The following is a 21,332-nucleotide window of genomic DNA, read 5'->3' as shown; positions in this document are numbered from 1 at the left end:
TTATTATGAAATGGTTCTCTGGAAGGAAAAAGAGGTAGGGAGAAATTGGTTTACTAAAAAAAGATAAATTAAAAAATTCTGGGCCCACCAAGAGGATGCTATTTCTGTACTCTGAGCAGCAATACAATAGAAATTAAAGCAATAATAGTGATGAACCGCCATGATCCCCAATGGAGATCATTTTCTAGTGTTGTGCTTGCAGTGCCAAGCTCCTTAGTACTAAAGCCCTCTAAAGGCCTAAAGGGCCACAATACTGGCCATTTTATCTTACATGGCACTTTGCATGTTCATGGTTTCATACAGTTCATTTCATGTGAAGACTCAAACAAATGTGTTTTCTGTGACTCCAAAGTCCCTGGACACTTTAGTAGTGGTCAGTAGCCTTTTCAGGTTCCAGCACTTTTTTATATTAACAGAAACATTTGACAAATTCACCGTCGCTGTGTCCCATCACCACTGGATTGGCGCCAGACAATAGGACAGATAATCACAGTACAGAAGGAACTTCCATCCTTTCCTAAGTCTCCATGTCTACTTCAGAGATATCCCATTGTTTTCTGGCAAAGAAGCCATTCACCCAGTCATCTTGCTTAGGGCAGATCTTTGTAATTCTCAAGTACTTACCGCTGATGAAGCCAGTGAGATGTTTGGGCCCCTTCTACTGGAGCTTTGCAAAGAAGTCTATTGACCCTAGGTTGGAAGTGTTTTGACCAGTAGGAGGATTTTTTTTTTATGCGCCTCTCAAGATGGGTCTTGACATACCAGGACTCAAGGAAACATTTGTACTCTTCAGACAGGCTGGCTGTTTGGTAAAAAAATTAGCCAGTTTACTGTGTAACTAAAAATCTTTTAGAGTCTACTTCACTGTTCACATCTTCAAAGATGTCTCCATATCTCTAAAGTTTAGAACCAAACCACAAAAATCATGCTGGGGGTTGTTTTTAAGGCAGTTGGGGAGAAAGTTGGTATGCAAGAAGTAGCCTAGGTGACACTGCACCCTATATTCCAAACTTGTCTTTTGTTTCCAGGTGTGGACATTGGAAGATCTCGGCATTAAGGTATCCAGCTTGGGCTCTTCCTGTAGCACCTTGAGGTAGAAGGCACCCATGGAGAGCACTGACCTCAGGCCTGGCCTATGGAGATGCCTTTATAAGGGCTCTGGATAGAGTTCTAGGGCTGGCCTGATCAATGCCAAATAGGCTCGGGCCACTGTTGGTGCCCATCACAATGACCTCTTTGCTATGCATTTAGTTAGCTTTTGGGCCTTAGTAGAAGTGTGCCATTAGTTGTAGTCTCCAGTTCAGTTCTATGGAGGATAATTTCAACTTAACCAGTCTTCTTTGCATAAAAGTGTTGCCCAATTTTGTGCCTTTGTCTAAGATTAGACCACCTCTGCAAAGCAAACTTGTAAAATATGATGCCACACCATTAGGGCAGGATTTTCAGGATGGCCACTGGTTCAACCAAGACATGAATTCCTAGAGCAAGTTAGAAGGGACATAAAAAAGCAGCCAAGTTCTTGGTTAGATTATGCAGAAATTAAAGGCTGAAATACATTGGGTAGATTTGTTTATTCCAACCAATCCAAAGATCTTGGGGTGGAGTTCCCAAAACATGACAGCGAGATCAAATCGGTGTTCTTTATTCCACTCAGTAGGCATATACAGGATTCAGAAGTCATTTCGAGAACCCTCTGTTCTCTGGGCCTAAGGTGGGGAGCAGGCACATAATTACTGAACTCTGGTAGAGCCCTAGGCCTGAGGGGCAGATGGGGATGAGAGAAGAAAGCAGCTGAGCCATATGAGACTCACATCCCTGACAACCCGCCTTTATCCCTTCTTCTATCCCTTTGGTTCTGGGTTACGGATGGTGGTGGTGTGACCAGCTGGAGGGGTCTGACAGCATAAGGCGAGTGTAAGAGGAATCTATTTTCAGTGCTACCTTTAGGCCCAACCAACAGACCTTGGTGGCCTTGTCCAGGGTGCTAAGATGTGTGTGTGCTCTCTAATGCCCCTGTGGCTCTTGCTCTTGTAAGTCAGCAGCTTGCTATTATGGCTGAAGTTGTGACTGAGAATAGGCACCGAAGCCTTCTGGCTACTTCGTGCCCTTCCTCGTGCTACCCAGCTTTCCAGGTATGTTTCCTTGGGGCTCAGGAGACTAGACTGGGAACAATAGGACTGTCAAAGGAGGCAAGGGACTCTCACTGTGAGTTTAGTCTCTTTGTGGCTGAACTGTTTGTACCTGTACAGGGCAGTAAAGAAGAAATTCCCAGAGGAGCACAAATTGCCAGATGTATGCCTGGAGAGTCGAAGAGCTGGGTGACCAGGTCAGAGAAAGAGGTCTATGGTGCACATATATGAGATTGAGGGCCTGCAGGAAGTGACACAATCTAGGCTCATGCCTCTTTAAAGGGTGTGCTAGGGCAGAGGCAGCAGGTCACTTTGTAGAGATGGGATAAGGCCAAAACAAGAGGCACCAAGTTAACAAGAGCAAAAAAGACATTCATGCAGACACATACTCCCATGCATATTCCCCTGCCCCTCAACAGTCTTTGCTGGCCTTTCTGAAATGGAAACAAGTGACTGCTCAGGCAGGGACTACTGCTGGGATATCATGGTCAATGCCCAGTCCACTAGGGCAAAGGTGGTGTCTTCTAGGCAGAGCCAAATCCAATGGGCGAACTCATTCAGCTGCGTCTTTATGCAGTCCCAGGTCACATCACCTCTGTAAGAACATATGGGAGTCAGGTGAAAGAACTATGCACATCTTAGAGGACACTAAGTAATGTAAAACAAAGGACAGCCACATGTACTGTCGGGGCAAGAAGTCTGAAGCTGAAGGGTCTCACCTGCAGGCCTCCTGGCAATACTCCTGGGCCTGGGCCAGTGCAGTAAGTAACATGTGCCACAGGGGGTACATAAAGTCCTGGTAAAAGAGCAGGAACAGCTCTCTTAGCTGTAGGAGCAGATATGACGAGTCTGGGAACTGGAAGTCAGAAAGAGGATGAAATTATTCTCTTGCTATTCCAAAAGATAGAAGACTGCCTGCCCAAGGGATTCCATTTATCTCAATTCTCTAGCTTACATTCTGGAAGATGCCAGGAAGGTTCTCATAGGCCCAAGACAGACAGGACACACAATAGGTAGAGATATAGGTGACTGTTGTGTTGGTCTGGCTCCAGGCCAGCTGTAAACTGGGTTCTAGCACTGCCATCAAGTGAGAACCGAAGACAGGTAACGTCTCCTCTAGCCAGCTGTAGGAGGTGGAGAAAAAGTATGAGTTTCCTTTGGCTCTATTTCTACCATTTTAGAATAGTGCTTTTGGGATTGAAGCCAGTGGGAAAGAAATCCAAAGCCCTTCCTTAATGTCTCCCTCTACTCTATGGCTATTTCCTATATGAAGGTCCAGTCCAGGGCAGCTGGGTGGTCTGGTAGATAGCCAGACCTGGAGTCAAGAGGTCCTGGGTTCAAATCTGACCTCAGACACTTCCTAGCTGTGTGACTTTGGGCAAGTCACTTAACCCCCACTGCATAGCCCTTACAGCTCTTCTGCCTTAGAATTTATACTTGGGCAGAAGGTAAGACCTAATCCAATCTTTACCCTGGATGTGACTCACCTATAACCTTGAAGACCATAGTAGTAGAGCTTGGCACAGGCTTCCTCACCAACAGGCAGGAAGCCAGATGACTGTAACACACGGCCTGATAGGGAAGCTAGGAAGGGAAGCAAGGACTTAGGAGTGGTGACTCAGTTTGCCTGTTTGGCCAGAGGTGATGAGGAACATGAAAGGGCAGGCAGACACTCTAGTGCTTGGAGCACTGCCTGGAAAAGGAGCAAATTTAAGCTTGGGCATGTACTCAAAGGACTGTCCGGCCAGCAGGGTTAGGTGAGCCAGGAGTAAACTAGAAGACAGTTGTAGACAGGTAAGTAGCAGAGCCTCTGTGGGGTAAGGGTCTAAGTCTAGGTAGAAGAAACTAGCTGTTTCCCTTGTCTCTTTTCTCTCCTTTCTTTGCCAATCCCACCCTCTGGTACCCAGCACCTCTTACTCTGGAAGGAGCTATGGGACCGGAGGTCATGGAACAGGAAGCCAGCTGCAAACACCAGGAACACAAGGAGCAGCTGAGTCCACGGCACTTGACGACCACATGCTTGCTGCAATAGGCCCTTAGGAAGAGTGGGCATGGAGAATGGGAGTCAAGGAGGTGGATTGCTTTCTTAATCTGAGAACAAATTTTTAGCCATGCCCTTTCAGAAGGGGCAGGGCTATTGCTTAAGGTAGGCAAAAAGAAGGCATAAGAAGTCCTAGGGATTCCCAGGGACGTGGGGCACAGATGGGGGAATTAGGAAACAAACCATGATCAGGGACTGGGTCAAAGTGGAGAATGGGAGAAGGGCTGGATTGGAGGTATTTGGACATCAGGGAAGAGGAAATGGGGTCCTGTGAATGGGCTGGGGATATACTATACATCTGAGCCAGGGTACCTTGCAGATAGTATTGCAGGCTGTGATGTCCTGAGTGCTATTTCCCCCTTTCCTCAGGAGCTCCTCATTTGTGATTTTGAAGGACCGAATTATTTCTTGCAAAGACTTCCTCATCTGGTGGGAAATGAAAAGCAAGGGGCTGGGAAAAGAGGGTGCTTACCCCACTGGCTGACAGTCCTACTAATTAGTTTAGCCGCACTCTTACAGGAAAATCATTGACAGTTTCTCAGAGAAGGTACCATCTTAGAATTTCTCCTGAGCTGCCCATCCCCCAAAGCAAGCTGGCTCCATCCAGTCTGGCGCCTCACCTTCTTAGGTGTTTGGTCCCAAGTCTCTAGCATATGTCCCAGCAGCAGGCTGTGGAAAAAGCAGTCACCTCTCAGTCTGTTCTCTGCAGACCCTAACCCTGCCCAATTCAGGGGTTGCCACTGAGCTTTTCACATTTCCCTCCTCCCCGCAACCTGGCCTCTTTTGCCTTAAAAGCTCTAATTTCAATGCATCTTCCTGAAGTCCATGAGAGAAGGTATGAGACCCAACTTAAGTACCCAGGAGATGGATAGTGTTTAGGATTCGCCTCCCCACCCCCTACTTCTCTGATTCAAAAGGAGCTATTGGGAATCCTGAAGGCTGGGGGCCATGTCTGCTCAGTGTTTCCCTTAGTTCCCACTACATGGAGGATAGGCCTAACTCTGGTCCTGGAGGCAGGGGCCTAGGCCTCTCTTTCTGAGGCAGAGGCACCCAGAGCCACTTGGCTGGCTCTTGCTAGTTCCACCCCACCTGGATTGTGACAGGTGCTTGGTGTACAGTTGTCTCCAAACATTGAAACTGAGGCCATCCAGGGCCAGACATTCAGTCAAACTTCTCAGGAGCTGTGTAGGGGAGAAGAAAACAACTGTTGGGAGCACAGGGCTTGCCTCATGCTGGTCTCACAACCCAATTTTCATGGACAGTAGTGTCCTGGGGCAGGGAGATTACCTCCACAACGTGGAGCCAGGCCTTGTAATGGAGGCTACAGATCATCATAGTCAGCAAAGTCATCCTCCTGGGGATGCATCAGAACCCAGGGCTCTCGGGATTGTCTTTACATACCAGGAAGCCCCAAAAGAGCTACAAGGATAGAACTATAGTTCTAGAGCCAGCACACAAGCTTGAATACAAGTCACTGAAGAAAAAGAATAAGACAGGGAGAGGGGGAGGTCCCCAGGGGCCACATCTGCCCAAATGGGGGGTGGGGAGGGGTTACAACCACTTTGCTGAAGGTATCACACAGGCAAAAGGGGAGACCACCAATGAATGAGCTACCAAAGGGATGTTCAATTGTGGGGATTCCTTAAAAACAAGGTTTCCAGTCTGAGATAGGAAGCAGTCATCTCTCTAGAATTCTCAGTGGCGTGCCTCAAGGGAAGGATATAAAAGCCTTGCCCTTCCTTTCTTACCTCTTTCTTCATTTCAGAGGGACAGTTAGGGGTGGCTCTGGACAAGAAGGAGGGGAAGTAGGTATGCAGGGTCGTTTCTGGCTTTGCACCAAATGCCAGGACTTTCAGTCTGGGATAGAGCTGACAGAGCTGTTCTTGTAGGCTGTGGATAGAGTGGGGTAGAGCTATGCATAGGGCTATGCTTGGCTATGATATTTTGTGCTCCATTATATTTCTTTAAAGCTAGTATCTTTTTTGGTTTACAAGTCCTCCCTCAAGGGTTACCATTAGCCTTTGCTAAGGGATTCAGGAGGTGGGGCAGGGAGTGAGGGGTCCCAGTCTTATGACTCTCTTGTTCTCTCCCTTTGTCTTGTTGATTTTTTGGCTATCGTTGCACATACGATCACCATACCTGGGTCCCAGGGAATTGTTGGGCATGTAGGCAAAGTCCAGAAGTGGGAAGAAGTCTTTGGGGCCAATCATGCCAAAGCCTTTGGTGAGGTTTGGATGCATCCTGTAGATGGTGAGAAGATGCATCCTGCAAACTTCCACCCCAGATCTAAGTCCCTGAAAACTTAAGTCCACTGTCCATGGAAAATCACAATCTTTTTTTTTTTAAACCCTTACCTTCCATCTTGGAGTCAATACTGTGTATTGGCTCCAAGGCAGAAGAGTGGTAAGGGCTAGCAATGGGGGTCAAATGACTTGCCCAGGGTCACACGAAAATCACAATCTCTGCCCCAATTCTTGATCCCACCCCACACTGATCCTTTCCTTTCTCATCCCCTCTATGGGCTGTTCTTATTTTCCCCCCAAGAATCTCAACCTCATGGTCTATTGATTCAGTTGCTCTATGGACATTCCCCTCTCTGAACCCCTAGTCACTCACAGCAGCAGTCGGTCCAAATAAGCAATGGAGTAGGGAGACAGAGACTTGATTCCCAGCACAGGCAACATGATCCCCAGCCACACTATGGGAGAGTGAGATGGGTGAATGCAGTGTGGTATAATAACGAGAGCTAGCATTTTTATAGCATTTTAACATTTGCAAAATGCTTTATAGCTATCTCATTTTATCCTCACAATAACCCTGTGAGGTAAGTACTAATACTATTCATATTCTATAGGTGAGGAAACCAAGGCTGAGCAGTTCAGTAACTTGCCCAGTGTCACACACACAGCTAGTCTGAGGCAGGATGTGCAATCAGGTTTTCCTAACTCCAAGTTTAGTATGCTATCTATTATGCTACCTAGCTAAAGAATAATCATTAGAGAATTAAGGGACCTGGGATCTAGTCTCCTTGACTCTAGTCCTGCCATTAACTAGCAGAGATACCTTGGGTAAGTCACTTAGCTTCATGGGGCTATTTCCTCATTTGTAAATAAAGGGATTCATTGAGATAATTTCCACCAGCCCTTCCCAATTCCTCTGACACTTATGATTCTATGGTGTTGTAATTAACATCAAATGGCCTGGACAAAAGTATGTTCATCGCATCTGCAGATTACACAAACCTGGGAGGGATAGCTAAGAAGGTCTTTGGAAAAGATTTTTTGAGACTTCTTTCAATTCACATTTGGTAAATGGATGAGCACTTTATGTAGGGAAATACTCATTTCCATTAAGAGTTCTGGATATACCTGGGAAGCACAGGACACCATACCATGAAGGGGAGATGAGATGCTCTCAGTCTTGTTACCTTTAAGTCCCTCTGTTAGGTTGACAAAACCTGCTTGTCCCAGTGCCCACATGATGGTCAAACACTTTGCTGGTCGATTCTGATGGGATCTCAGTAGCTCTAGATACTGGAGAGAGCAGTGGAGGAGGCAGATTATCAATGGGGGTTGGGAGTCATGATACCTAGGTATCTAAGTGATAGGTGAAATATAAAGAGTGCCTGAAAGGTGAGAGAAGTGACAGAGTAGGAACAGGCTGAGATAGAACAAAATGAATGAGATAAACAAGGGAGGGAAATGAGGAATCAAATCCTGAGCCTTGCAGGGCTTCCAAATGGTACAGTATTAGCTTGATCTAGAGTCATTTTAGCTACTTCCTGTTACCATCATCCCCCTCCCTGCCTCAAAGACAGGAAATGGCATGGTTCCCTTCCCTACCCCATTTCCCTTCTCAAACCTGTCACTTCATGGCCCACTTAGCTCACCTTGCCTAAGTTCATGGTAGCAATCTTGGGCTTATCTTGCAGAACTGCTTGGATACAGATTCGGTACCCATGAAGTGATTCACCTACAAAAGTATGAAATCCCATACCAATGAAGATTAGATTTTTCCAGTGAAAATCTTTCTATTTTGTTGCTAATCCAAGAGTCCACCCTATCATTTCTTGATAGATTTTACCCACCTACCCACTTCTATCCAAAACAATTTCTGGAATTTACAAAATTCTTGGCCTATAAAAGAACCATCCCTGAAGTCTCTAGGCATTCCTAGAATGTAGGGAAAAAATGTATATACTCATAACCTTCCAGGACAGGGTATAGTAACCAATGTTTAGAACTTTTCTTACCTGGAGTCTTGTCCAATTCCTGCAGCATAGTGTAGAGACAATGGTCAAAGAAGAGTTCCAGGACACTAGATGCTTTCCCCAATAGTCCTCGAATGACTCCACGAAGTTCTCGGCCCACCAGGCTGTAGGGGTAATCTGGAACCAGCCAGAACCTCTGTAATCAGTTCTAGGCCTGGGAGTTCATGGCAATTATAAGGCCCTTACTTTCTTCCTTAATCACAAGGAAGGTAAACAGAATCTCCTATCATGCACTTAGGGCTTTCCTGAGTCAAAACCACCATAAACTATCATGGTTATGGCAGAAAATAGTTCAGAGGATTCATAAGACTGGTAATCAAGGTTGGGTACCCATTTTGACTGATTTTTCAGAATTTTCTGAGTTCACTATATGCTTAGTGGGACAGAATAACAGACTAACCGTGTGTATGCTGGCTTAATGTAGGTTCACTCTGAGGTGCTTGTAGCTTGTAGTTGAGATATCCAGCTAGGTCCTTCACCCAAACAGAGGGGTTCCCAGAGAACATGCTCTGGCTCTTCTCCATTTCTTTTTGCAGAGCTACCACATCTAGCTGCCAGGGACCAAGAACCCCAGGGTTAATCAGTTGAGAAAAGGTAGACAGGAAAAGGTAAGCTGTGATGAGGTAAAGAGTCTATAGAGAATAAGGGCCTTGCCAATATTAAGAATGTCATTTATGTGGAATACTATCATCTTTTGCTAATTCATAACTCAGTGGGGGTGAAATGGGAAAACGATGAATTAGTTACTCAATAAGCATTTATTAAACACTTACTATATATGCCATGCTCTGTGCTAGGAGATGGGGACATAAAAGAATGGAAAAATGCCTCAAGGAAGAAGCTTACATCTTAAGGGAGTAGATAAGTATATAAGTATATTCAAGATGAGTATAGAGAGAATAAATATGGATAGAAAGTAATTAAATGCAAGGTAGTTTGGGAAGGATGAGGTTAACAACTGAGGGAAAGGCTTTATGTAAAAGATAATTTGTTCATGGTGGGCAGTCAATATAATTAAAATGACAACCCTACCTAATCTATTTATTCAATGATGTCCCAATTAAATTACAAAAAAATTTTTTATTGATCTAGAAAAAATAATTAATTCATAATTCATTTGGAAAGACAAAAGGCCAAGAATTTTAAAAAGCATAAGGCAAGGAGGTCTATAGTACCAGATTATATCATATTATAAAGCAGTAATTATCAAAACTATCTGGCATTGGCAAAGAAATATACAAAGGTTCATCACTGGAATAGAAGAGATATACAACAGTAATAAAAGATGATGATAACCTTGTTTTTGACAAAAGGATCTATGCTTTTGGGATAAGAACTCAATATTTGGTTAAAATTATTGGAAAAACTGGAAAGCAGTCTGGCAGAAACTACATGTAGGCCAATATCTTGTATCATTTACCAAGATAAGATCAAAATGGACACTTGATCTAGGCATAAAGGGAGATATCATAAGCAAATTAGAATGGGATCACCTACCAGATCTATGGATAGGATTATAATTTATTAATGAAGAATATAGAGCTCTGTGAGGTGTAAAATGAATATGGCCAAGATTAGAAGGAAAGCAGAAAATTGGAGAAATTTTTTTATAGATAGTTCCTTAGGTAGAGGTCTCCTGGGCAATTGGAAGAATGTTGTAACAGAAATAGGAGGTTTGAGGTGGGCTTTTTTGGGGGGAGGTGTGGAGGGGTAGGGAAGGAAGGCAATGAGTTCTGTTTTAGACATGTTGAATTATTGAATATTCTCCAGAATATTCACTTTTAAATGTCTAGGAGGCAAGTGGTGATGTGAAACTCAAGTTCAATGGGGAGAGAGGAGATGAATATATAGATCTGAATCAAATACATAGAAAGAATAATTAAATTCACACTTGAGTTATGAGGCCAATGAGATAGAGTACTCAGATAGAAGAGGGCCCATGATAGAACTGTAGATTACACCCACATTTAGGGGTGTGATGTGGCCAAGGAACTGGCAAAGGAGCCCGAGGAGTGGTTAGACAGGTAGAAGGAGAATCAGGAGGTAGCAGTGTTACCAAAACCCAGAGAGGAAAAAGTATCATGGAGAATAGGGTGGGGTGGTCAACCGTATCAAATGCAGAAGAGGGATGAGGACTGAGAAGAGACCATCATATTTGGCAATTGAGATATCACTGATAACTTCAGAGAGGGCAGTTTCAGTTAAGTGATGAGGCTGGAAGCCAGATTGCAAAGGGTGGAGGACTGAGTGAGAGAAGAGGTAATATTTTTTTCTATCAGTTTGGTTAAGAAAGGGTAGAGATATATAGGACAATAAGTTAAGATGGTAGGATTTAGTGAAATTTTTTAAAAGTATGGAGCTGGGAATATTCTAAAGTAGTACTTTAGGAAGAAATTAGTAGAGAAAGAGAAGTTTACAGAGAGAGGGGGAGGAATGCCTGAAACTGCAATATTTTGGAGAAAAAAGAGGGGGTCAGGATCAAAGGCACACCTAGCAGGATTGAGCTGTAGCAAGGAGGACTGCCTCTTGGTCAGAAACTGATAGAATAGTACAAACTTAAAGGACTTAGAAAAGTGATTCTTAGGGAAAAAAACAAAACATTTGTTTTTAACTTGTTTCACTCAAAAAAGCCACCCTGCTTTTCCTGTCCTTTATAGCTTATTTTCATGTTTCTACCCTAGTGACATGAAACCTAATAATTTTCAGGATATCAGGTTCTCTAGTTCCCATTTCTTATTCTGTTCTTCACTTGGTTTCTGGGCTCTTATGGCTTTTTTTTTTTTAAATCCACCAAGCTATCTAGCCTCTTCCTATGACACCAGAGTGTGGTTCTAGGATTATATTTCCATTTCTGATAGTACCTGAGTACTTTATGAGTCCATTCTGAGTTGTCTCTCCTTATCTCTCCTATCCATTCCTCCCATCACATAACTCTCTTCCTCCCTCCAGGACCCATTTATTTCGCAGTTCTCCCTCAAAGTGACCCCTTCCCTTCCTTCTACAACCCAGGCTCCCCGAAATGTGTCACACTCACAGCCTTTAGTGCCTCCTCCAGGCTTCGAAAGCGGCCCTGCTTGGAGCTCTGGTCAGCAAGAGCTGACGCTGCCTTCTTGTTTTTTTTGGCCGTTTTCTTTTGCTCCGTGGGAGCTGGTGGGGGAACTTGCTCCTTGTTGTGCTTTTTCATGGCCTTCTGGAAGCCTAGCTCAAAAAGGGTGCCTGAGGGCTGGATGGCAGCTGGGGGGGTTAGGGGAGGGGTTGGCATAAGCAGAGAGAAGGGGAGAAGTAGAAGTGAGTCCAGAAAACCCAGGGCAACCTCACTGGCAGAGCCGGTGGGCCATGGTTCTCCCTTGGCCAAAACTCCCATCCAGCTGGCCCCGCTGGGTTGGAGGGTGTCGTTCCTTCCTTAAGCCCCAGTCCCAGCTCTTCAATGGGGGCCGGGAGGGAGTGGGGGTGGGGGTAGGGGTGGGTGGGGAACGGGAACCAGATTCCTTCCCGGACAGCTGTCTCTCCTTCCCTTCCAGTTGTTGGGCCACAGGCTGGGGCGGGGGGTGGGGGTGGGGGTGGTAGGAATGAGTTACTCCCATTTGTAAGCAAGTACATATGTGTATGCATGCATGTGTGTGTGTGTAGGTAAAGGATGTCACACTATCGAGATCAGGCCGTTCTCTCTTCCAATGCAATCCCGCAAACATTTAATTCAGTGCCTCCCTCCCATATGCCAGGCACAGTGCTAGGTGCTAGGGTTTTAAGGACAAATATTTAACAGTTTCTGCCCTCCAGGAGTTTACATCCTCTATCCCGGGGTGTCCTGCGTCCCAGGCCCGGAGTGCTGGCTACAACGCTCCTCGCGACGGGGCTGCGGGACGAATCAGTCCAGGACCCTGAATGCCGCGGCCAGGCCCAAGGGCCCGGGATCGGTACTCACGGACCAACTCGATGCTCCGCGCCCGGTTCGCTTCCCCGAGTGCTCGGCGGCTCCCGCCGCCTCCTCCTCCGCCGCCACCGCCCCCAGGCCGCCGGCCCTTCCTCACCACCTCCCAGCGACCTCCGCCCGCTGCCGTGGCCGCCATCGTCTTGTCTCTCCCTCCGCCACTCCCAAGACAAACCCACCGACAGACTGACTGACAAGCAAGCACTTCCCCACGGAACCCGGCCCAGGCCCCCAACTTTACGTCCGCGTCTGCGCGAAGCGCGCGCTGCCACGTCGCCCCCAAGCGATAACCGCCCCCGCTGCATTCTGGGGCTTGTAGTCTTGGCATCGGCCCCAGTAGGGGAGTGGCATCAGCTTAAAAAGAGGGCAGCTGTGACCTCCGCCTGTCAACGAACCTGCCTGGGGGGCTGTCAAACTCGGGGACTGAATCTCATCCTGTCTTCAGGTCAGGAAGATGTCACCCTCCCTGTCCCAGCGGGAGCTGAACCCTGTGTTTGTGTAAAGTTTTTTAAAAGGCTGCCTGCCACGTGCACCCTCTCTTTTGATGCCCATTACAGCTGAGGGTGAAATTGTCAGACTGTTGTCCCCATTTGCCCAATGGGGCTCGGAGAACTCACGTGACGACTCAAGGGCACACAGCTGTACTCCACCTCTCTCAGGTGGGCAAATGGAGTACAGGCAGCACAGGGTAGGATTTAGGGTCGGAAGAGACATTAGAGACCACCTACTCATAGCAACATGTATTTAAGAAATGGAAGGTCAGAGACGGAGCTTAAAGGCCTTCAGATTTCTTTCCATGGCACTATATTGCCTCCTAAAAGGGACCTTGGAGGCCATCTGGTTCAACCTCCTCATTTTACAGATAAGGGCAATGAGACCCAGGGAATTTAAATGACTTGCCTCAGGTCACCTAGATAAGGGTCAGAATAGAGATTTCAAAGCCAGATCCTGGCTCCAGATCCTAACTCTTTCCACTATACCAAGCTACTCTCCAGCTAATCTTTTTTTTTTCCCCCTAGAAGGAAAATGACCCGTTGAAGGTGATACAGGCAATAGGAAGCAGCAAAGTTAGGATTTGAACCCATATCTTACAAATTACATGCTTTTGACACTACCTCAAACTGCCCAGTTTTAACCTTTTCCTTTGGTAGCCTAAACTTCCTTCTCTGCAACACAGAATGCTTGTCCAGTATGATCCTTGTGGCTGGAAGTAGCTTTTTCAGCAGTGCATGGATGTTCCAAGAACAAGCCTGCTAAGGTGGCAATATAGGCCCCAGGCTGGTGGTGTCCTCACTCAGGGGTCAGTGCCCAGAAGAATGGGCCATTCCTTTATTGTTGTTTAGTTGTCACATCCAATTCTTTGTGACCCCATTTGGGGTTTTCTTGGAAAATTTCTTGGCCATTTCCTTGTCCACCTCTTTTAACAGATGAGGAAACTGAAGTAGAGTGGAGTGACTTGCCCAGAATCACACAACTAGTATGTTTTGAACTCAGGTCTTCTTGACTCCAGGCTTAGGGCTGAATCTACTGTGTGCCACCTAGCTGCCCTATATTCCTAAAGGTAGGTAGTGCATTTGAGTTTTGGAGTTGTACCACTTGAGGATCTTGTTGGTTGGCCCAACAAGGGGTACCTGGAATCAGATGATTTTTTTTTTACTGTATTCTCTTTATTCTGCAGATTTTAATTTCAGAACAAAATAAATAGCTCACAATATACAGCATCCTACTCAACAGATTAGGGGAATGGGGAGCAGGGACAAGGGCTCTACTCTGTAAGCCCTGCTCCAGAATACCCTGGAAAGCAAGAGGAAAAAAACTCCAGCACTAGCTCTCAGCAGATGGAGCCAGGCAGGATAGGGCCTCTACTACTGCAGTGGGAAATACAGAAACTATACAGAGGTGGGGTCTAATTATACATAGATTGTCTAATCTATCTTCTCCATGCTGGCTGCATCTTCTTCTCATTCAAGTAGGGGGAATATGAGGAACAGGAACAGCAGCACTAGGTAGGAGAGTTCTACTGTCACCTCATCTTCAGTGTTAAGACCTAGCTTAATCATGTAGTAAATTCAATTCAAGTGAGTCTGGAGCATCACATGTTAGAAGTATGACCTTGGCTTCATCTCTCTGAACCTATTGCTTCATTTCTAAAATGGGGGCAAGCAGTGCTTGTGTTCATTGCCTTAAAGGGCCCTGGGGAAAGGATTTTGTAAATTTCAAAGCACTAGAGAAATGGGAGACAGATTTGCACACTATGGAAGCATTATAACACAGTAAGGACCATAAATTCTGGAGTCAGAAGATTTTGAGTTCAAATTTAACTCTGCAACTCACTAAACCTCCCTATACCTCAGGTTCCTCATCTATAGAATTAAGGGGTTGTACTAAATGGTCTTTTTCTGAAGATAGTTCCCTTTCTAGATCCATATACTTCTGGTCTTGTCCCACAGTTAGTTGTTCTCTTTAAATAAAGAAGAAAGGTGTGGGGTGTTAGAGGCAGAGGATTAAGCATGTAGGTGGCAAGTTCTTTGAGAAAGGCCTTGTGATGGAGCATCCAGAAAAACTGTTGTGACCTTTGGTTGCACCAAAAAGAATCATAGCTTCAAAATGCCCCACTTTCTCTTTTTATGACCATCTCTCTAAGCTCTGTTTGGTCAAGAATCTTCCCCCTTTTTTTTAGATTTCTAAAAGCTATCCTTTTTTTTTCCTGTAATTTGTTTGAGATTTGCCTTTTACATCAGTTTCACATTTTTATCAATGACTTGATTATATATATACATAGAGAGAGATGGGAAAGTTCATCAGTTTCACAGATGCTGGGAGGGATAACTAAGGGATGTCAAGATCCAAAAACATTTTGGCAGGCTAGAGCATTGGACTGAATCTAATATGATAAAATCCAACAAAGAGGAATGTGAAACTCGTGCAAGTATACAAATATTCATCTTTAGTCCAAACTGTGGGAAGCATGGTTAGACTGCAGTGTGTCTGATAGAAGATCCAGGGGTTTTGGTGTGCTGGTGCCAGTTCAGTATGAGTCAGCAATATGATGTGGCTGCTAAAAAATTGATGTGCTCTTGGGATGCCTCAGGAGAGGCCTAGCTTCCAGGTAGGAGTGATGGTCTGTCTCTCTGTCCTCTCCCCTGCTCAGAACAGATCTCCATGAACATGTCTAGTTCATAGTGAAAGGAGGGCACATTGATAATTGAGAGCATGTCCAGAGGAAGATGAATGGAGGGTGACCAAGTCCCCATCATATAAGGACAAGTTAAAGGAAATGGGGGTGTTTACACTTGTGAAGAGACAACTTGGGAGAGTATATGATAGCTTTTTGTTATATCAGATGGGCTGTTCAATGGAAGAGCCTACCCAGCATGAGCATCTTACCTATCTACCCTGCATACCCAGGATCGAACTTATACCCAAACAAGAATCTCTTAATACGCCATCATGTTATCATGAATTCTTTGCTGGAGCCCTTTAGGGGCTCAGCCCTGGGGGGGGACCCATCTAGTTTTGGATACTTATAATTTTATGAGGATATTTCTCCTATTGGGCCCCAAAATGAACTCTGCAACTTCTGGCCATTTTTTCCTAGTTCTTCTGTTGGGAACCAGGCAGAAGTCCAATTGTACATACATCTTCAGATTCTTGAAGGCTGTTAATCTTATTGCTTTTTAAGTTTTGCTCCTTCTCAAGAAACATCTTAATTTCCTTCAACAGACTCTCATACGGCATAATTTCGAGGTCCTTCCCTAATTTGGTTGCCTTCCTCTGGAAGCCTTTCAGCCTATCAATGTCCTTCCTAAAATGTGGCTCCTAAGAAAGATAACAGAAGTACTATATCTGATTAGGGCAGAATACATCAAGACTATCACCTCTCCAGTCTGGGATGTAGTGCCTTTCTTAATGCTGCTCAAGTTTATATTAGCTTTCTTGCTTACTCTCACTCTTGACTCACTGAAATTGTAGTCCACTAATATCACCAAATCATTTTCAGGAGAACTGCTATTTAGCAGTCAACAGTTTTTATAACTTTTGCTTTTTGTCACCTTCATTTCCTCTCTCTCTCCCATTCCCTAATTCAGCAATTTCATCCCATTAACAAAGAATACAAAGAGAAAAAGCAGCTTAGCACAGCTAACCTATCAACAGAGACTGACAAGTATATGTAGTATTTTATACTCATAGACCCCCCACTTTTACAAAGAAGGATAATAGGATCATCTACTCCTGCTGGAAGCAACCCTAGCAGACATCTCATCTAATCTCTTTATTTTATAGATGAAGAAACTCTGAGACCCAGAGAATTTAAGTGACTTGCCCAAGGTTAAACTTGTAGTAAATGGCAAGAGCTGGGTTTTGAACTCAGGTCCTCTGATGTCAAATCCAGCATTCTAGAGGAAGATGCATTCCCCCCCCCCCCTTTAATTAAAAAAAATTGACAGGCAATTTTTCTTTCCTTCCCACCCCCACCGCCACTGAGAAAAGAAAAACCAATCTTTGTTAACAAATATACATAATCTAGTGAAACAAATTCCTATTCACCACATCCAGAAATCTGCCTCTATATGCATCATCTATTTATCACCCCTCTGTCAGAAGGTGGGCAGTATCATGCTTCATCATTGGTTCTCTGGAATCATGGTTGGTCATTACATTGGTCAGAGGTTTTAAGTCTTTCAAAGTCGTTTGTCTTTACATGTTCTTGTTATTATGAAATTGTTCTCCTGGTTCTCTTTGCTTCATTCTGCTCAGTTCATTCAAGTCTTACCAGGTTTCTCTGAAACTGTCACTGGTGTGTTTTCTCATCTTTTCTCTAGTTAAGTTTTTTGAACCCTATCATAAAATTATGATATTTATTTTATGATATTTATCCTTTTTTGGATTTCCTTTTAGGTGATTTGGTCCAATGTTCCAGCTTAAAATCTTTTTAAACTCTTACTCTCAAACATGTTGGCTATCCTTTTGGGCTCTGGGTTGTATGCATATTTGAAAAGCATATCTTTGCCTTTGTTCTTGTCAAAAAGCACAGAACCAAGTCACTGATCTCTGGAGTATACTTCATTAAAGTTACCACTTTCAAATTGATGATCAACTCCGGCTCTAGCCATTCTACCAATTTAAAATCCACCTAACTGTACTAACTTTTAGTCCACATCATCATCTTTTCCACAAAAACAATATGACTTGGTCATATGCTTTACTAAGATCTAGCAACATAATTTCTGCAGAATTTCCCTAAAGTCTGGTTACCCTGTCAAAAGCAGCATTCTGCAAATTGTGTACCTGTAGCATTCCATTTCAGTACTAAGGAGGAGTAAGATATTTCATCATCAGGCTTCCAGACTGAAAATTGCATGGTCTAATCATGAAGTTCTACTGGCTCTTCAGGAACATTACTTTCTTTTCTACACATTTACTAACTAAAGATTTAATATTATATTCTATAACTTTGTCAGGAATTAAAAATCAAACTCATTGGCCTGTAGTTCTCTTTTCTCCTGTTTGAAAATTGGGGCATTTGCCCTTCTCCAGTCTGACAGTATCTTGCCCATTTTCCATAAAATTTCAAAGATCTCTGACAGTGGTTGAGCAAGCACATCTTCAGAAGGTGGGTAGCATCATGCTTTGTCCTCTTTGAATTCTTCTAGTGTTTGAGAATATAATTCATCTGGATTGAATTAATCTAGGACAGCAAGTTACTTTCTCATTGTTTCTTAATCTTTTGGTATCAAATACCTATTAGTCTTTATTTTTTAAATTCTTACCTTCTGTCTTGATTATAAGGCAGAAGAGTGGTAATGGCTAGGCAATGGGGGTTAAGTGACTTGCCCAGGGTCACATAGCTAGGAAGTGTCTGAGACCAGGTTTAAATCTAGGACCTCTCCATCTCCAGGCCTGACTTTCAATCCCTCTGAGCCACTTAGCTGCCCTCCCCCTGCCCCATTTAAAAAAAACCTTTACCTTCAATCTTAGAATCAATATCATGTTATTGGTTCCAAGGCAGAAAAGTGGTAAGGGCTAGGCAACAAGGGGTCCCGGATCGCACAGCTGGGAAGCATATGAGGCCAGATTTGAAACCATGATCTCCCCTATCTAGGACTGATTTTCTTATCCACTGAGCCACCCAATTTTCCCTTTAGTAGCAATTCTAAGATGGAAGAGAAGAATCACATAGTCAGGAAGTTTCCAAGTCCATATTTGAACCCAGATCCTCTGGACTCCAGGCTTGATATTCTATCCACTATGCTACCTAGCTGCCCTCTGTTAGTCTTTTAAAAAATCTTTTCAATTTAAAAGATCATTTTCCTTGACAGAGAATATGAAAGCGAAGCAAGCTTCCTTTTCTATCCTGTTATTGTTCCCATGTACCCCAACCCGAGCAGTCATCCTGCCTTTTTTGATATCCCCCCTTCCCCATAAGAAACAAACCAAAAAAAGCTCTTATTTGTTGTCCCTAGATTTGCTCAAAAGCCTAGCTCCTTCTGGACTTTAGTACTTTTCTTACAGGACCCTGCCATACTTTTGTCTTCATGCTCTTACTCTTACTTCCTCTTCTGTTCTTGACTTTTAAAAATTCAAGATGATTGGTTGGGTCTCTGGGAAGCCATATTGGTTTCTTTGGATAGCTCTAATTCCTCTCCCCCTTGGGATAGTCTTTTAACCTCCTTAATAATGTCACTCTTGAGAACTGCCTTTCCTAAACTGGCTTCCCCTGGAGAATTTTTAGGCCAGGGGATCCTTTTATTTGTTACTATTCTTTTTCTGAATTCCTTAAAATGTATTCTCCTGTAATCTATGGTAGTTGGCGGCTTGTTCCCGCCATCTCTCCTGTCTTTTATTGGAAATTCTAAGGTGCAGTGGTCACTGCCTCCCAGGGTTCCCATCATTTCCTTTTTGTCTAAAAGTATCAGGTCCAGATTTGAAATTTCTCTCAGAGCTTATTCTACCAATTGAAGAATGAAAAGGCATTAAGGCAAATTAGGAAACAATTAGTACCTCCTCTGCCTTAGTCAGAGGTCTCCAGCAGATGTCCCACTACTACATCATGTCTCTGTACCAGGCTTGTGATCTTTCCCAAAGAGATGTCTCATCTCTGGCCTCTTTTTGTCCACGTGAGCTGTAGTATAAATGACAGAATTGCTTCTCTTTCTGCTGTCTTAGCAGATGATCTTTCGGGGCTGCTACAATAGAAAAAATGAATAATCCCGCAGGAAACTTGGCGAACCTTTTGGGCTTAGCTAGACTGGTTCTCAAACAATTATAATAGCAGCTAGCATTTATACAGAGCTTTAAGCTTTGCCAAGTGCTAATTCACACAATTATTTTACTTGAGCCTCATAAACAACCCTGTGAGTTAGGTGCTGTTATTATCCCCATTTTACAGACTAGGTTGCTGAGGCTGAGTGTGATTTTCCCAGGGTCACACAGGTCCAGCACTTTCACCACCCAGCTGGGCCCAGACATAAAGGCACTTCAGCCTTCTAAGCCTCCGTTTGCCCAGGGATAATCATAACTTAATAATAATACCTTGATGGTCAGGTTTGCTCTTGCTTTTATTTGGGGGCCGGATTTTGATTCTTTTCAAATATTCTCATCCCCTAGTTTTGCCCAGCCTTGGCCATGGCTACCTTCGTTTCAGTCTCCCTCTAGCCATCTCAGCGGCACATTTGGGCCCTGTGTCTGTGAGCCAGCCCAACACCTCACAATCAGAGCAGCCACTGTGATGTGGCAGGAGGCGCTTCCTCACAACCACCATCCTCCAGGCTTTCACTTGCTTGTGTTCTGTGGCCTGAATTGGATTCTTTTCCTTTGGCTCAGATGCTGCTGTTCAGTGCTGGTGTTAGGGCCCTGGAAGAGCTGGAATTTGGAAGTCAAGGAGAGACTGGAGTTTCTGGTGCTCAAAAAGAGTGACAAGAGTGACAGTGTTGCTTCAGAGGGTGAAGGGAACCCAACCCATGGCTAAATGGAGGAATACATGGCACCAACTTTTACCACACAAGTTTATTTTAAATAAAAGTGAACACAGATGCAGGCTGGGTGGCCCAAGTGGGCAAGGGAGAGGGAGGGAACGATGGGAGGGCAGACATACAGCAGGATCCAGGCAGAGTCCGTGTGGTATGAACTAAGCTGCAGGAATGGGAGGCGGGGGCTGGGGGAAGGGACACAGGGGCAGTGCCAGGCTACAGTGCTGGGAGCAGAAGATTGAGGGTGGGCCCAGCGTCAGGTGGGGATAATTCCACCCCTTAGGTGCTCCCCTCCTCCCTGGCCTCCCCAAGCCTTTGCCAGTCTGCAAACCCATCCTGCACTCCCCCATCCCCCACCCTGGACCTGCCCTTCAGCCGCTGGGAAGTCGAATGTGAAATAAATAAGGATCTGTGAGCCCTAACCTGGCCCCCTGGCAATGGAGAGGGGGAGCCAAGCCAGGCTCGATGCCCCGGAGCCCCTGGCCTTTTATAGCCCTGGGAAAAGAACAGGTAAAGTGCAAGGAATCCAGTAAGTAAAAATATACCAATGAATTTGTCTGTCAAATATACAGCTGTGGGCTGCTGGGGGAGCAGGGCAGGCAGAGAGGACGGGCAGGTAGTAGTACCACCCTAGAAAGCGCTGACCAACACGGCAAAGAGACAACGGAAATAAATAGAGGTGAGGAGTGAGCATGGGGTCCTGCCCACATTCAGTACAGGGCCCCGTGCCTGCTCACCGGTCCCCCCACCCACCCCTGCTCTCTGGGGCTCCCCAATGCTGCGGCACTGACACAAAGCACCTGGCCGACTGGCTATGAGGGAAGGGGGGATATAATGTGTTGGGGTGGGGGGAAGCACGGGGAAAGCCGTGCAATCAACCAGGGCTGGCATAGGCTGTGCTCTCCTCAGTACTCATCCTGGTCTTCTTGTTGATGCTCTTCAATCTCATCATCTTCAGGGGGAGCAAATCCTTCCTGAGGGGGAAAGGGTT

The 21,332-nt window shown here is 44.9% G+C and overlaps 2 protein-coding genes and 1 long non-coding RNA gene across 18 annotated transcripts in view; 1 reads left to right on the top strand and 2 right to left on the bottom strand.

The window, feature by feature from the left end:
• Positions 1–1,552: 1,552 nt before the first annotated feature.
• Positions 1,553–20,062, bottom strand: TMEM214 (transmembrane protein 214). 3 transcript variants are annotated; one of them, XM_007475968.3, is made up of 18 exons: positions 19,905–20,062; positions 19,374–19,494; positions 11,475–11,674; positions 8,841–8,991; positions 8,423–8,557; positions 8,060–8,142; positions 7,598–7,703; positions 6,787–6,868; positions 6,310–6,411; positions 5,919–6,060; positions 5,260–5,351; positions 4,791–4,839; positions 4,483–4,596; positions 4,047–4,164; positions 3,617–3,713; positions 3,085–3,253; positions 2,849–2,985; positions 1,553–2,724 (listed from the first exon to the last, which is right to left on the bottom strand). In XM_007475968.3, exons 3-18 carry the CDS (start codon positions 11,622–11,624, stop codon positions 2,598–2,600), a joined length of 1,854 nt encoding a protein of 617 aa, XP_007476030.1. In that variant the 5' UTR covers positions 11,625–11,674; positions 19,374–19,494; positions 19,905–20,062; the 3' UTR covers positions 1,553–2,597. The 3 variants fall into 3 exon arrangements, with proteins under 3 accessions (XP_007476030.1, XP_007476029.2, XP_056669129.1); XM_007475967.3 differs by lacking the exons at positions 19,374–19,494; positions 19,905–20,062 and adding an exon at positions 12,366–12,510; XM_056813151.1 differs by lacking the exons at positions 19,374–19,494; positions 19,905–20,062 and having other exon boundaries at positions 8,841–8,987; positions 11,475–11,613.
• Positions 12,532–20,405, top strand: LOC103104214 (uncharacterized). The gene is made up of 2 exons (XR_458658.3): positions 12,532–13,030; positions 20,196–20,405. It is a non-coding gene; the product is annotated as an uncharacterized LOC103104214 (long non-coding RNA).
• The window catches only part of MAPRE3 (microtubule associated protein RP/EB family member 3), an 86,126-nt gene continuing 85,157 nt past the window's right edge, over positions 20,364–21,332 (bottom strand). For all 14 annotated transcript variants that reach the window (XM_016425450.2, XM_016425428.2, XM_016425437.2 and 11 more), the window contains one exon: positions 20,364–21,315. In XM_016425450.2, the coding sequence (XP_016280936.1) occupies positions 21,247–21,315 (69 nt within the window). In that variant the 3' untranslated portion in view covers positions 20,364–21,246. The remainder of the gene's footprint in view (positions 21,316–21,332) is intronic.

The sequence above is a fragment of the Monodelphis domestica genome, chromosome 1, assembly GCF_027887165.1.
Source record: "Monodelphis domestica isolate mMonDom1 chromosome 1, mMonDom1.pri, whole genome shotgun sequence".
Taxonomy (NCBI): domain Eukaryota; kingdom Metazoa; phylum Chordata; class Mammalia; order Didelphimorphia; family Didelphidae; genus Monodelphis; species Monodelphis domestica.
This window is presented reverse-complemented; position numbering and strand designations above follow the sequence as displayed.

Excerpts from the sequence above, each read along its gene's own strand:
- TMEM214 (XM_007475967.3), bottom strand. The coding sequence starts at position 12,510 with ATGGCGGCCACGGCAGCGGGCGGAGGTCGCTGGGAGGTGGTGAGGAAG. Across the intron at positions 3,714-4,046 it reads GTCCCATAGCTCCTTCCAGA|CTTCCCTATCAGGCCGTGTG; the intron begins GTAAGAGGTGCT and ends TTCCCTTCCTAG. Across the intron at positions 2,725-2,848 it reads TATTGCCAGGAGGCCTGCAG|AGGTGATGTGACCTGGGACT; the intron begins GTGAGACCCTTC and ends ATGTTCTTACAG.